This window comes from Erpetoichthys calabaricus, chromosome 13 (assembly GCF_900747795.2).
Source record: "Erpetoichthys calabaricus chromosome 13, fErpCal1.3, whole genome shotgun sequence".
Taxonomy (NCBI): Eukaryota; Metazoa; Chordata; class Cladistia; order Polypteriformes; family Polypteridae; genus Erpetoichthys; species Erpetoichthys calabaricus.
Genome location: NC_041406.2, coordinates 120,796,271 through 120,811,110, shown reverse-complemented (window position 1 = coordinate 120,811,110; position 14,840 = coordinate 120,796,271). Strand labels below are relative to the sequence as shown.

At 41.0% G+C, this 14,840-nt stretch overlaps 1 protein-coding gene across 2 annotated transcripts in view; it reads right to left on the bottom strand.

Moving 5' to 3' along the window:
* The window catches only part of mlh1 (mutL homolog 1, colon cancer, nonpolyposis type 2 (E. coli)), an 84,836-nt gene that overhangs the window by 30,628 nt on the left and 39,368 nt on the right, over positions 1 to 14,840 (bottom strand). For both annotated transcript variants that reach the window (XM_051936087.1, XM_051936088.1), the window contains 2 exons: positions 13,803 to 13,896; positions 13,518 to 13,671 (listed from right to left, as the gene is read on the bottom strand). In XM_051936087.1, the coding sequence (XP_051792047.1) occupies positions 13,518 to 13,671; positions 13,803 to 13,896 (248 nt within the window). The remainder of the gene's footprint in view (positions 1 to 13,517; positions 13,672 to 13,802; positions 13,897 to 14,840) is intronic.

The window sequence follows — 14,840 nt, the reverse complement described above, 5'->3', positions numbered from 1 at the left end:
GCTTATTGACTGAAAGGGACTTTCATGAAAAAACTTAGGGCTTTGCTACAGGATGCACCCTCCACAAGTTAAGGAAGTAAAAATAAAGGTATATATTTCTGTTTTATTTAAACCTTTTAAGTTTGTATACGGGCGGCATGGTGGCGCAGTGAAAGGTGCCAGTAAGGAGTTCGTTTCCCTGCGTGGAGTTTGAATGTTCTCCCCATGTCTGTCTGGGTTTCCTCCGGGTACTCCGGTTTCCTCTCACAGTCCAAAGACATGCAGGTTAGGTGCATTGGCGATTCTAAATTGTCCGTGGTGTGTGTGGGTGTGTGCGCCCTGCGGTGGGCTGGCACCTTGCCCGGGGTTTGTTTCCTGCCTTGTGCCCTGTGTTGGCAGGCATTGGATCATGTATTTAGGATATAGCGGGTTGGATAATGGATGGATGGACATTTGTATGCATAGCCCTATTTGCCTGTTTTCGTTTTTTTTCTTTCTTCAGTATTATTTCAGCAAACCCGGAGCTTGTCAGTTCAAATCCTGGTACTGACACCACTGTGTGACCCTGAGGAAGTCACTTCACCTGCCTGTGCTGCAAAAAACAAAAGTAATGTAACAAATTGTACCTCAGATGTTGCAAGTTGCTGGAATAAAGGCATAAGTAAAATAGATAAATATGTATTATACACATAGGAAGTATTAATTTATTTTCAGTTATGTCATCTGCAGCAAACCTTTATAAAGGAGGGTTTCTCCTTTTTAGATAGTGCAAACTGTTTCTTCTTCATTGAGGTGTTCTCTTGGAGAGCTTTTTTCATTTCATTGAAAATTAAAGCAGCTGCTGCCAAAATATGTAGCTTTCTTATTAATTTTTCAACATTGTGTAAAATAACTTTATAAAGTAACATAAAAGGTTTAAATACTGGTTATCCTTTTACACTAAAATATTACTAAAGAGATACAAAAAAAGTAAAATGCATATGTTCTTTTTCTTTAAGGAGATTAAATACTACTGAAGAAAGAAAAAAAAAACTAAAACAGCCAAATGGGGCTATGCATACGAACTTAAAAGGTTTAAATAAAACAGAAATATATAATTTTATTTTTACTTCCTTAACTTGTGGAGGGTGTATCCTGTAGCAAAGCCCTAACTTTTTCGTGAAAGCCCGTTTCAGTCAATAAATCTTAAAAACAGGTGTAAAGATATTGACAATAAGCTACGCAAACCCACCAAGACATGGAATCGTTTAAATCAAGTATCATTACATCTTCCTTTCTTAAAGAGAAGTAAGGCAGTACTTATAAGCTTACATATATATATATATATATATATATATATATATATATATAGACATACATACATATATATATATCTATATCAAGGATCAGTTTTTTTGTGAAGCAGCCTTAACACAGCTTTTCCGCTGTTTTATAAACCAACGCCAAGGAAGGAACCTTTTTATTAAATGCAAGAGTTCTTTGCTTTTTTTTTTTCTTCTTTTTTTACGATTGTTATAGTTCTGTTTGTATACCACGTTATCAGTTCAGCACTCCGGTTGTAATATGACCAAGCCGTGCAAGCACACTCTTGAGAATGCAACGTATAGTTGTACAGGAGAAAAGCAATCTTGCCTGAAATCAATGGCAACCTTTTGTAGGTCTATGAACTTAATTTAAACTTTAGGTTTACACGGTGCTTTGTTTCCGAAGTACATGCACTCATGAATATGTTTATAAAGGCGAGCTTTTAAGCCTGAGAAATCACCCCGTAAATGCACACGTTTAATTGCACGTGTTAATATGTATGCTTACACAGTATTAAAAGACACTCAACAACGTCATTTACCTTTGTTCCCGCGTTTGATAAAAGGCGAGCTTTTAAGCCTGAGAAATCACCCCGTAAATGCACACGTTTAATTGCACATGTGTTAATATGTATGCTTACACAGTATTAAAAGACACTCAAAAATTAACGTCATTTACCTTCGTTCCCGCGTTTGACTCGTGCTGTAAATCTCTTTCTTGTTTTTAGTTCACGTGATTACGTAGGAGGCGTGATGACGCTATACGTGACTCCGCCTCCACCATTAGAGTATATGGACAAAAAACAGGTTCCAGTTATGACCATTACGCGTAGAATTTCGAAATGAAACCTGCCTAACTTTTGTAAGAAAGCTGTAAGGAATGAGCCTGCCAAATTTCAGCCTTCTACCTACACGGGAAGTTGGAGAATTAGTGATGAGTGAGTGAGTCAGTCAGTCAGTCAGTCAGTGAGGGCTTTGCCTTTTATTAATTAGTATAGATAGTACTGTGCAAAAGTTTTAGGCAGGTGTGAAAAAATGCTGTAAACAAAGAATGCTTTCAGAAATATAAATAATGATTGTTTATTGTTATCAATTTACAAAATGCAAAGTGAGCGAACAAAAGAAAAATCTAAATCAAATCAATATTTGGTGTTGCTACCTTTTGCCTTCAAACCAGCATCAATTCTTACAGGTACACTTGCACAAAGTCAGGGATTTTGTAGGATTATAGTCAGGTGTATGATCAACCAATTATACCAAACAGGTGCTAATGATCATCAATGTCACACGTAGGTTGAAACACAGTCATTAACTGAAGCAGAAACAGCTGTGTAGGAGGCTTAAAACTGGGTGAGGAACAGCCAAACTCTGCTACCAAGGTGAGGTTGTGGAAGACATGGCATGGCATGTCATGGCAAGATTGAGCACAGCAACAAGACACAAGGTAGTTATACTGCATCAGCAAGGTCTCTCCCAGACAAAGATTTCAAAGCAGACTGGGGTTTCTAAATGTGCTGTTTAAGCTCTTTTGAAGAAGCACAAAGAAACGGGCAACACTGAGGATTGTAAACGCAGTGGTCGGCCAAGGATGCAGCAGATGAAAGACACATCAAGCTTCGAAATCGGAAGATGTCCAGCAGTGCCATCAGCTCAGAACTGGCAGAAACCAGTGGGACCCAGGTACACCCATCTACTGTCCGGAGAAGTCTGACCAGAAGTGGTCTTCATGGAAGACTTGCAACCAAAAAGCCATACCTCCAACGTGGAAACAAGGCCAAGCGACTCAAGTATGCACGAAAACATAGGAACTGGGGTGCAGAAAAATGGCAGCAGGTGCTCTGGACTGATGAGTCAAAATTTGAAAGGGCTGGAGAGCCGTACAATAATGAGCGTCTGCAGGCAACAGTGAAGCATGGTGGAGGTTCCTTGAAGGTTTGGGGCTGAATTTCTGCAAATGGAGTTGGAGATTTGGTCAGAATTAATGGTGTTCTCAATGCTGAGAAATACAGGCAGATACTTATCCATCATGCAGTACCATCAGGGAGGCGTAGGATTGGCCCCAAATTTATTCTGCAGCAGGACAATGACCCCAAACATACAGCCAAAGTCATAAAGAACTATCTTCAGCGTAAAGAAGAACAAGAAGTCCTGGAAGTGATGGTATGGCCCCCACAGAGCCCCGATCTCAACATCATCGAGTGTGTCTGGGATTACATGAAGAGACAGAAGGATGTGAGGAAGCCTACATCCACAGAAGATCTGTGGTTAGTTCTCCAAGATGTTTGGAACAACCTACCAGCCGAGTTCCTTCAAAAACTGTGTGCAAGTGTACCTAGAAGAATTGATGCTGTTTTGAAGGCAAAGGGTGGTCACACCAAATATTGATTTGATTTAGATTTCTCTTTTGTTCATTCACTGCATTTTGTTGATTGATGAAAATAAATGATTAACGCTTCCATTTTTGAAAGCATTCTTTGTTTACAGCATTTTTTCACACGTGCCTAAAACTTTTGCACAGTACTGTATATATATGTACTCCACCTTTTAGGTGAGGCTAAAGGAAATTCTTTCTTCTATATTAGCAATATATATGAGTATGCATATTTATGAAGTTGTACAATCATATATCAAAACAAAAAAACAAATAAATGATTTTCTTCACAGACACCCATATGCAATTAAAGAAGTACTGTACTACTCGGCTGAAAAAAGTTTTAAAGCACTTTCAACAGATAATATAAACAAAGACTACTCCAATTTGTGGAGTGATACTGTAATATATAAATGTAGCAAACTGCAGATGTAAATTAGCATTATGCTCTATTGAAGGTGTCTGACATGCTACATTACACTCGAAAAGAAAAAAAAATGTTTTGTGAATTTTTAATTACTTCATGATAGAATCACTGTACTCCTTGTACACTCAACTCTAGAATGCTTTGCAAGTCACCATCACATTTTGTATCACTATCACATTTTCTGAATCTTTTCCACATGACACAAGATTGTGGAGAGCCAAAGTTTATCCTGGCAGCACTGGGCACAAGGCAAAATAAAATGTATTCCAAAAACAACTTTCCAATTCCAGTCATCATTACTAGATTGCATAATTCAAGTATAACCACTTGAATTTTATTAAGTGACCTTTTTAAGGGAAAACACAAAGCACATTCACTTATTATTAATTTACATATCTGCAGATATACAGGTGAACTATACATTAGTAAGCACTGGTGATCCTGTAGCATGATTTACTTCACTAAATAGTTCCAAAACATTTTGATTCTTAAAAAAGGCAACTCAGCTTCCCATCAAGTCTTATAGTCCTTGTCAGTAAGCTAAGCAGTTATTTTTGAAAACTGAAATTAGACATAGCATGTACAGTTACACTAACTTTTACTGGAGCTGCTATGATAAAAATTCCTTATCCGGCAATATAAAAAGAATATGTAATGAGAAAAACCTAGGCAAGTCATAACCTTGTACAGAGCTTCTCCCTGCATTAGTGGAGTATCCAAATTAATATTAAATCTGCTTTTGGCTGAAAGTGAAACACTTAAAAGTGAATTAAAAAGCCAGCTGCCTTTAACTCACCTGCATAACAAAAGGACTCTAATTGGATTGTATGAACTCTTCTGTAGCGTTAGTATTAGCCAGCAATTTGTCAGTTGGCTTTCTGAATATCATCTGATAACTAGAGGCATTAATCAAAGATGAGCTGACAAGTCTGCACACTTAAGTCAGAACAAAAGATGCCTAGCAGGACATTGATCTTCAGCTCACAGCTACAAGGTAAGCTACTGCTTACTGCGAAGGACACACTCATGCACCTTTAAGGAAACACGAACCTGCAACTGAAAGTTAACTCTGATCCGGTCAGCATAGGCTACACTTTCTCTTAAAAACTCTGTGTGTGCACCTCCTCACTCATCCATTCTCTGTTTGGGCCTCTTTTCGGGTTGTCCTGTCCTTCTTGGGGGAGATTAGACTAGATTACATAAAAACTATTAATTCGATGGGGAAACGTAAAAAAACAAGAAAAAACTGCTTTATGACTGATTCTTTCAAGCCTCGGTGGTGTCAATGACTAAACTCAATCAAAAAGAAACAGTTTTATTTCTAAAAAAAGTAATATCAGTACCTAAACTCTTGTGACAGAGGGGTCATGCTTCCCTTATAGCCCGGAAGTACTTCCAAGCTGATTAAAGACCTGGAATTCTCCATCTGACCCAAAAGTGCTGGCAAGTCACGTGGGAGGAAGAACAGAAGCTATATAAAGGACTGCTGGAAACCCAGCAACCAAGCCAGAGTCAGGTACAGGTGTACAAAACTCGCTGGGAGGTGTGGAGGAGAAAGAAAAAGAGAATATTGTGCTTATTGTGTTTACTTGCTTGTTTATTGGTGGCTATGGTGCTTGGAGGGCACGGTATAAGAAGAAAAGAAAAGAAAATCTTCTTGGTGCATTTAACCTGTATTCTGCATGTCTGTCTGTTGGGTTTAAGGGGAAACAGTGACCCCTAGCATCCACAAGTCCAACACCAAAGATTAATTCTGAAAATAGATGCTGAAGGCATCAAAGGTGACTTATAAAACTGGATCTCTAATTGGGTAACCAGCAGGAGACAAGTAGTACAGATAAGAGGGGAATGCTCCACAAACAGCAAGGTCATCAGTGTCAGGAGTTTGTACTTGGACTATTACTTTTTCTGATTTATATTAATGACAATGGTTCTGGTATAGTTAGTAACTAGGGGGCTCCGCCCCCTGCTCGCTTCGCTCGCCAACCCCTGGTGTTGGGAATGAGAAAGAGCGTGATGTATGAATGAGATATAGAATAGTGTGAAGGTGTAGATGATGCAAATAGAAAGCAAACAATAAAGTGTGTGGCACAGTGTAAAGGTTTATTGGAAAATGTCTTTGTACACGCCGTTTAAGTGTAAAAGGTAATTCCAGGTCAGAACTTGTAAGGTCAATGAAGATGGTTATTGTCGTGATCAGAGTCAAGTTTGTCAGAGCTTAGAAAGAGTTGTGTCTCTCCAGGAAGTAATGCAATGACTTGGGTATTTATGTTTTCCACATTAATATTTTTTGGACATAATATAGTGCGTTGTGTTAAAAGGGGCATTTGGTCTAATGAGATTGCTGTTCCAAATCTGTCTGTAAGTAAGTCGGCGCAGATAAAGGCTTGAGGAATTGTAATAATATCTGGGTGAAGTCTATCTGTATTGGTGAGTGTACCATCTCCCAGTTGTAATAACCAATTGTTATGATGTGGATGTGGACATCGCATGTTTTGTACTAACTGTATCTTTTGAAAGCAATGCCAATTGTCTGCGTATTTTAAGGTGCACTGAACAATAGCTGAGCGCATGGAATGTGGAACAATAGCTAAGCACTGTGTAAAATCTCCTCGTAATAAAAGTACCTTTCCTCCAAAGGGAAGATTATTATTCATAAACGTTTGTAGAAGTTTATGAATGGTGTTGAGTAAGTGAGTGGATGCCATTGTACATTCATCAATAATTAACAGTTTTGCAAGACGGATGTCATGTGCAGTGCCACTGTTAATGTTCATAGTGGATATCGATTTGTAGGATCTAATGCAGTTCATAAAGATTTCACTTTCAGGTACATCGTTAGTTAGAAGCTTCTGTAGATATTCAGGATATGAATGTAAAGGAGGCAGTCTAATTTGACCGTTTTGATAACAACGTGTAAATTCATTACTTGTATTGCCAGTTGTTTCTTCAGGGAAGTTAAGTGAATGACAATGATTGCAAATGACATTCATTAATCCCAATGAATTTTCCTGAATAGTGGACTCATTATTGAACGCGTTGTCAGCTAACTGGCGCAATCGTTTAGCAGGTGTCTGTCGTTGATGTCCGTGACGTGTATATTTTGCTTGTGCCATTTGAGAGGCGCGTCGTTGTATGTTCAGTATTTGGGACGTGTTGTTTTGGAGCTGTAATCAATTTGCCTGTGAGGTGTGAGAAGCCCGTTGTAGTTTACGGCGTGCATTGTTTGTATTGAGCCTTGCCCGTTTTTGTATGTCAGTCAGTTGAGCTTTCTCTTTTTGGAGCCTTGCCTGCTTGTTTTCCGGCATTTGAGATGCGCGGTGTAGACGTCTGCGTTTATTTATTTTGTCCCCTCGCTGCCATTTCTGTATGTCTGAGACGGGAGGTGTTTCGTTTTGAAGCCGTGCCTGTTTCGATGCAGTACTGTGAGACGCGCGCTGCATGCGTCCACGTTCAGTGTGTCTGTCCATTTGGGTTCGTTTATGTAACTGTGTTAGTTGAGCTTTGTGTTTTTGGAGCCGAGACATTTTTTCTTCCAGAGTTTCAGAAGCGCGTTGGAGGCGACGTGTATTGTTTTTTTTCATGCGGGTTCGTGTGTTTGGTTCCGTTACTCGAGCCGTATCGGTTTGTACCTGTGATCGTGAATTCATGAATTGTTTGTTCTTCAGCGTTAGAAATATGGATAAGTAATAAGGAGGATCGCACTCACTGTTAATATGGAGCCTTTTCTGCGGTTGAACGGTTAATAGTGCCTCATTGTAATGAGATCCACCTATGCTGCATAGTGTGAATTGTGTTTGGTCCCGTTACTCGAGCCGTATCGTTTTGTACCCGTGATCGTGAATTTATGACTTGTTTGTTCTTGAGCGTGATAAATATGGATAAGTAATAAGGAGGATCGCACTCACTGTTAATATGGAGCCTTTTCTGCGGTTGAACGGTTAATAGTGCCTTATTGTAATGAGATCCACCTATGCTGCATAGTGTGAACGTGTTGAGATGACGTATGTTTAATACGGACGGTTCATTTAGAAATGGGGCTTTGTGTGTAGATTTGTGCATATTTGCGTTGTTGATTTGTTTCAGGGTGCACTGTTCCAATGCGATGCAATATTTGTCCACATATGCGAAAGCAGTATGGGCCATTGCCTTTTGGTGGCCTGATATTTACTCCGGTAGATGCAAAAGCAAATGAACTATTGTAGGATCTAATGCAGTTCATAAAGTTTTTACTTTCAGGTACATCGTTAGTTAGAAGCTTCTGTAGATATTCAGGATATGAATGTAAAGGAGGCAGTGTAATCTGACCCTTTTGACAACAACGTGTACATTCATTACTTGTATTGCCAGTTGTTTCTTCAGGGAAGTTAAGTGAATGACAATGATTGCAAATGACATTCATTAATCCCAATGAATTTTCCTCAATAGTGGACTCATTATTGAACGCGTTGTCAGCTAAGTGGCGCAATCGTTTAGCAGGTGTCTGCGGACGGTTCCTTTAGAAATGGGGCTTTGGGTGTCACTTCTTATTGATGTTAGTGTGTTTGTGGGTCTGAATCGTCGTTGTTGTGAACGTTTCGTGTGCCATGTCCGTAGTCTGTCCCGTTTCGTCTCTAATGGGCTTGGTGTGGCGGTCACGGCTTCTTTTTTTTGGTGTGGTAGGAGCTTGTTGAATCCTCCTCTTTGTGTGCGTCCCGTTTCGTGTGCAATGGGATTCGTGCGCCGCTGTGTGCTTTGCCAGCGTCTGGGGGGGGGGTTTGTTGATTGGAGGGGGTGGTGGGATTGGTGGGGCGCGAGCGTCTTCTTTCTTTTTGTGTGCCAGGGGCTTGTTGAATCCTCCTCTTTGTGTGTGTCCCGTCCGTTGCTTGTAGGGGGGGCTGCTTGGAGGTGGGTGTGGGATTTTTGGGGCACGAGCGGCTTCTTTTTTTTTGTGTGCTAGTTTCGTGTGCAATGGCTTTCGTGCGGCGCTGTGTGCGTCGCCTGCGTTTGACTCCTTTTTTCTGTGCTGACTCCCTTTTTTCTGTGGTCGCGGCGCCTCATTTCTTTGACTCCTTTTTTCTGTGCTCACTCCTTTTTTCTGTGGTCGCGGCCGCCTCTCGCGGTGCCTAATTTCTTGGGGCGCCTGCGCAGTACGTCTCTTTGCGGCTACGGCCCCCTCAGTTAGTAATGTGGATCTTGTCAAATTCACAGATGACGCTAAAATTACAATTTAAATTTAAATAGAATTCAAAATGACCAGGAACACATTAAGAACTGGGTGAACACCTGAAAAATGTAGTTTAATGCAGAAAAGTGCAAAGTGCTACACTTGGGCAAAAGGAACATCAAATTACATTGCTTACAAATTCACTAAGCAATGCACAGAAGTAATTAAAAAGAAAGATAAAATGTTAGGTTATATATTAAAAACTGCTGAATTTAAGCCAAGGGACATTATACTCAAACTATATAATGCACTCAAAAGATTGCATCTGGAGTATTGTGTGCAGTTCTGGACACTGGGGTTCAAGGAAGACATAGCAGCACCTGAAGCTGTACAGAGATGCATCCCAGGACTTAAGAAAATGTCCTACTTTGACAGACTCAGAGAATTAAACCTGTTTAGTCTCTAGGAGAGGAAACCCAGCCACAGGGGATGCATAAACCAGTGTGTTTCTTTGTGCCAGTCCCAAGCCCAGATAAATGGGGAGGGTTACGTCAGGAAGGGCATCTGGTGTAAAATTTTGCAAATTAATATGTGGACAACAATACAAATTTCCATACCGGATCGGTTGAGCCCTGGGTTAACAACGACTGCCACCAGTACTGTTAGCCAACAGGGTGCTGGCAGAAATTGGGCTACTGTTGGCCGAAAAAGAAGGAGAAGAAGAGGGGGGAGACGTGTCCGGAGGCAGGAGGAGAGGAGGAAAGTAAAGAGAGTGGAACTGAGGGTAGGAACTTTGAATATTGGCAGAATGACTGGTAAGGGGAGAGAGTTAACAGATATGATGGAGAGAAGGAAGGTTGATATATTGTGCGTGCAAGAGACAAAATGGAAGGGTAGTAAGGCCAGGTGGATTGGAGGTGGATTCAAATTGTTCTATCATGGTGTGGATGGGAGGAGAAATGGGGTAGGAGTTATTCTGAAGGAACAATATGTCAAGAGTGTTTTGGAGGTGAAAAGAGTGTCAGGCAGAGTAATGATAATGAAGCTGGAAATTGGAGGTGTGATGATGAATGTTTTTAGTGCATATGCACGGATGAAGTGATGAACAGTGTACCCAAGGGACAGAAAGTGGTGACTGGAGCGGATTTCAATGGGCATGTTGGTGAAGGGAACAGTGGAGACAAGGAGGTGATGGGTAGGTATGGTGTCAAGGAGAGGAATGAAGAAGGTCAGAGGATAGTGGATTTTGCCAAAAGGATGGACATGGCTGTGGTGAATACGCATTTTAAGAAGAGGGAGGAACATAAGGTTACATACAAGAGTGGAGGAAGATGTACACAGGTAGATTACATCCTATGCAGAAGAGTTTATCTGAAGGAGATTGAAGACTGCAAAGTGGTGGCAGGGGAAAGTGTAGTTAAACAGCATAGGATGGTGGTCTGTAGGATGACATTGGAGATCAAGAAGAGGAAGAGAGTGAGGGCAGAGCCAAGGATCAAATGGTGGAAGTTGAAAATGGAAGACTGCAAGTTTGAGTTCAGGGAGGAGGTGAGTCAGGCACTGGGTGGCAGTGAAGAGTTACCAGACAGCTGGGAAACTACAGCAGGTACAGCAGATAAAGGGTGACAGCAAGAAGGGTGCTTGGCATGACATCTGGAAAGAGGAAGGAGGAAAAGGAAACCTGGTGGTGGAATGAGGAAATACAGGAGAGTATACAGAGGAAGAGGATGGCAAAGAAGAAGTGGGATAGTCAGAGAGATGCAGAAAGTAGAGAAGAGTACAAGGAGATAAGGCGCAAGGTGAAGAGAGAGGCGGCAAAGGCTAAAGAAAAGGTGTATGATGAGTTGTATGAGAGGCTGGACACTAAGGAGGGAGAAAAGGACCTGTACCGATTGGCTAGACAGAGGGACAGAGCTGGGAAAAATGTGCAGCAGGTTAGGATGATAAAGGATAAAGATGGAAACGTACTCACAAGCGAGGAGAGTGTGTTGATGGAAAGAGTACTTTGAGATGCTGATGAATGAAGAGAATGAGAGAGAGAAGAGGTTGGATGATGTGGATATAGTGAATCAGGAAGTGCAAAGGATTAAACAAGGAGGAAGTAAAGACAGCTATGAAGAGGATGAAAAATGGAAAGGCCATTGGTCCAGATGACAAACCTATGGAAGCATGGAGGTGTTTAGGAGAGATGGCAGTGGAGTTTTTAACCAGATTGTTTAATGGAATCCTGGAAAGTGAGAGGATGCCTGAAGAGTGGAGAAGAAGTGTTCTGGTGCCGATATTTAAGAATAAGGGGGATGTGCAGGACTGCAGTAACTACAGGGGAATAAAATTGATGAGCCACAGCATGAAGTTATGGAAAAGAGTAGTGGAAGCTAGGGTTAAGAAGTGAGGTGATGATTAGTGAGCAGCAGTATGGTTTCATGCCAAGAAAGAGCACTACAGATGCAATGTTTGCTCTGAGGATGTTGATGGAGAAGTTTAGAGAAGGCCAGAAGGAGTTGCATTGTGTCTTTGTGGACCTGGAGAAAGCATATGACAGGGTGACTCGAGATGAGCTGTGGTATTGTATGAGGAAGTCAGAAGTGGCAGAGAAGTACGTAAGAGTTGTACAGGATATGTACGAGGGAAGTATGACAGTGGTGAGGTCTGAGGTAGGAGTGACGGATGCATTCAAGTTGGAGGTGGGATTACATCAGGCATCGGCTCTGAGCCTTGGCCTTTGCAATGGTGGACAGGTTGACAGATGAGATTAGACAGGAGTCCCCGTGGACTATGATGTTTGCTGATGATATTGTGATCTGTAGTGATAGTAGGGAGCAGGTTGAGGAGACCCTGGAGAGGTGGAGATATGCTCTAGAGGGGAATGAAGGTCAGTAGGAACAAGACACAATACATGTGTGTAAATGAGAGGGAGGTCAGTGGAATGCTGAGGATGCAGGGAGTAGAGTTGGCAAAGGTGATGAGTTTAAATACTTGGGATCAACAGTACAGAGTATTGGGGATTGTGGAAGAGTGGTGAAAAAGAGAGTGCAGGCAGGGTGGAATGGGTGGAGAAGAGTGTCAGGAGTAATGTGTGACAGTTGGGTATCAGCAAGAGTGAAACAGAAGGTCTACAGGACGATAGTGAGACCAGCTATGTTACATGGGTTGGAGACGGTGCCACTGACTAGAAAGCAGGAGACAGAGCTGGAGGTAGCAGAGTTAAAGATGCTAAGATTTCCACTGGGTGTGACAAGGATGGATAGGATTAGAAATGAGTACATTAGAGGGTCAGTTCAAGTTGGATGGTTGGGAGATAAAGTCAGAGAGGCGAGACTGGATTGGTTTGGACATGTGCAGAGGAGAGATGCTGGGTATATTGGAAGAAGGATGCTAAGGATAGAGCTGCCAGGGAAGAGGAAAAGAGGAAGGCCTAAGCAAAGGTTTATGAATGTGGTGAGAGAGGACATGCAGGTGATGGGTGTAACAGAGCAAGATGCAGAGAACAGAAAGATATGGAAGAAGATGGTCCGCTGTGGCAACCCCTAGCGGGAGCAGCCTAAAGTTTAAGAAGAAGAGTCTCTAGGAGAGGATACTGCATGGGGACCTAATCCAGGTATTTAAAATCCTCAAAGGTATTGATAAAGTAGATCCAGCAAAATTCTGTCAGTTTAAGGATGAATCACGTAATTTGAGGACATCAGTGGAAATTAAGGCGAAGTACATTTAAAACTGAAGCCAGGAAGCACTTCTTTATGCAATCAGTTGTGGGACTCTGGAACAAACTACAGAGACAGGAAATTGAAGCAGAAATCTTGAAATTTTTAAGAATAATGTGGAAGAGATATTGGGACAGCTTAGCTATTAGCTAAAACAAATGGGCTAGATGGACTGAATGGTCTCCTCTCGTTTGTCAAATTTGGTTAGGTTTGTCAATGTCTAAAGTTTCTAACAAGCCACTTAAGGACAAAATTTCCATAAAATTACAAAAATAAAAGATGATTAAAATTGAAAATAAATGTAACTTAAAAAATAAAGACTGTATAAATCGATAAAAGTACAGTGGATTATTATAATATTTTTCTGCTCAATAAAGTAAAAATCAACACAATACTATAAGGAAATAACATCTTCAAAGGCAGCAATGTAGGCTGCAAATGTTTAAGGAACATTATTTTGCAGTTTCCAATACACATGATTTCCACATATGAAAATAAACCAATACAACATATACAGAAGTAAACCTGGGACACAGATTAAATGGAAATTAAACAATAAACTATCATTTTTCATTTATGCACCATATACCTGTGTGAAATAAGTACGTGAAGCATTAGAGCCAAGTAGCTTTTCTTCAATACGCTTCTGCACAATCTCTATAATACTGTCCTCATGGAGGAAGTGGACTTCATGCTTTGTTGGATGGACATTCACATCCACATTATTAGGAGCAATTTCCAGGCTGCCAAAAGAGAAAGATGTTAAAGCTATACAAGAAAAATCAGACCAGAAGATTAAGCAGGGCAAAAGTGAATACTACCACGGAACAAATCAGAAGAAACCTTTTGGAAACACTGTGGGATTCTTATTCACCTGAGGTAGAGGAAGGGATGTGTATTTTTAGGTAAGTAAGCAGCATAAATAGTCTCAATAACTTTTTTCAGTGCATTAGACTCCACCAGTCGATCTGAAAAATAAAGAAAGATAAAAACACTTATGTACTAGAATGCTTAAGATGTGCAATATAGACATGGTTCAATATAAACCTTATTGTTGCTGCATAAATAATAACAGTAATCCCTCGCTATATCGCGCTTCGACTTTTGTGGCTTCACTCTATCGCGGATTTTATATGTATGCATATTTAAATATATATCGCGGATTTTTTGCTGGTTCGCGGATTTCTGCGGACAATGGGTCTTTTAATTTCTGGTACATGCTTCCTCAGTTGGTTTGTCCAGTTGATTTCATACAAGGGACGCTATTGGCAGATGGCTGAGAAGCTACCCAACCACAGCGCGTATTATGTATTAAACTCCTCAAATATATTGTGAGCACGGGGGCTGTTCGCACCCCTAGAGGACACGGCCGCTCCTCAAAAAACGCTGAAAGATTACCTTCACAGTGCTCCCTTCTTTGCTGGGCTTACATGTGGCTGCTTTGCAAGCGATATGCTTCCCGCATGGTGCTTCGCATACTTAAAAGATCAAACAGCACTTATTGATTTGTGATTGTTTGCTTTCCTCTCTCACTCTGACAGAGGGGGTGTGAGCAGAGGGGCTGTTCGCATACTGGCCTAGAGGATACGGACGCTCCTCTAAAAAATGCTGAAAAATGCTTGCTCCCTTCCTTGCAGCTACTTTGTCCGGTGGTGCTTCGCATACTTAAAAGCCAAACAGCCCTATTGATTTTTGACTGTTTGCTTTTTTCTCCCTCTCTCTGACATGCACTCCTTTGAAGATGAAGATATGTTTGCATTCTTTTAATTGTAAGACGGAACTGTCATCTCTGTCTTGTCATGGAGCACAGTTTAAACTTTTGAAAAAGAGACAAATGTTTGTTTGCAGTGTTTGAATAACGTTCCTGTCTCTCTACAACCTCCTGTGTTTCTGTGCAAATCTGTGACCCAAG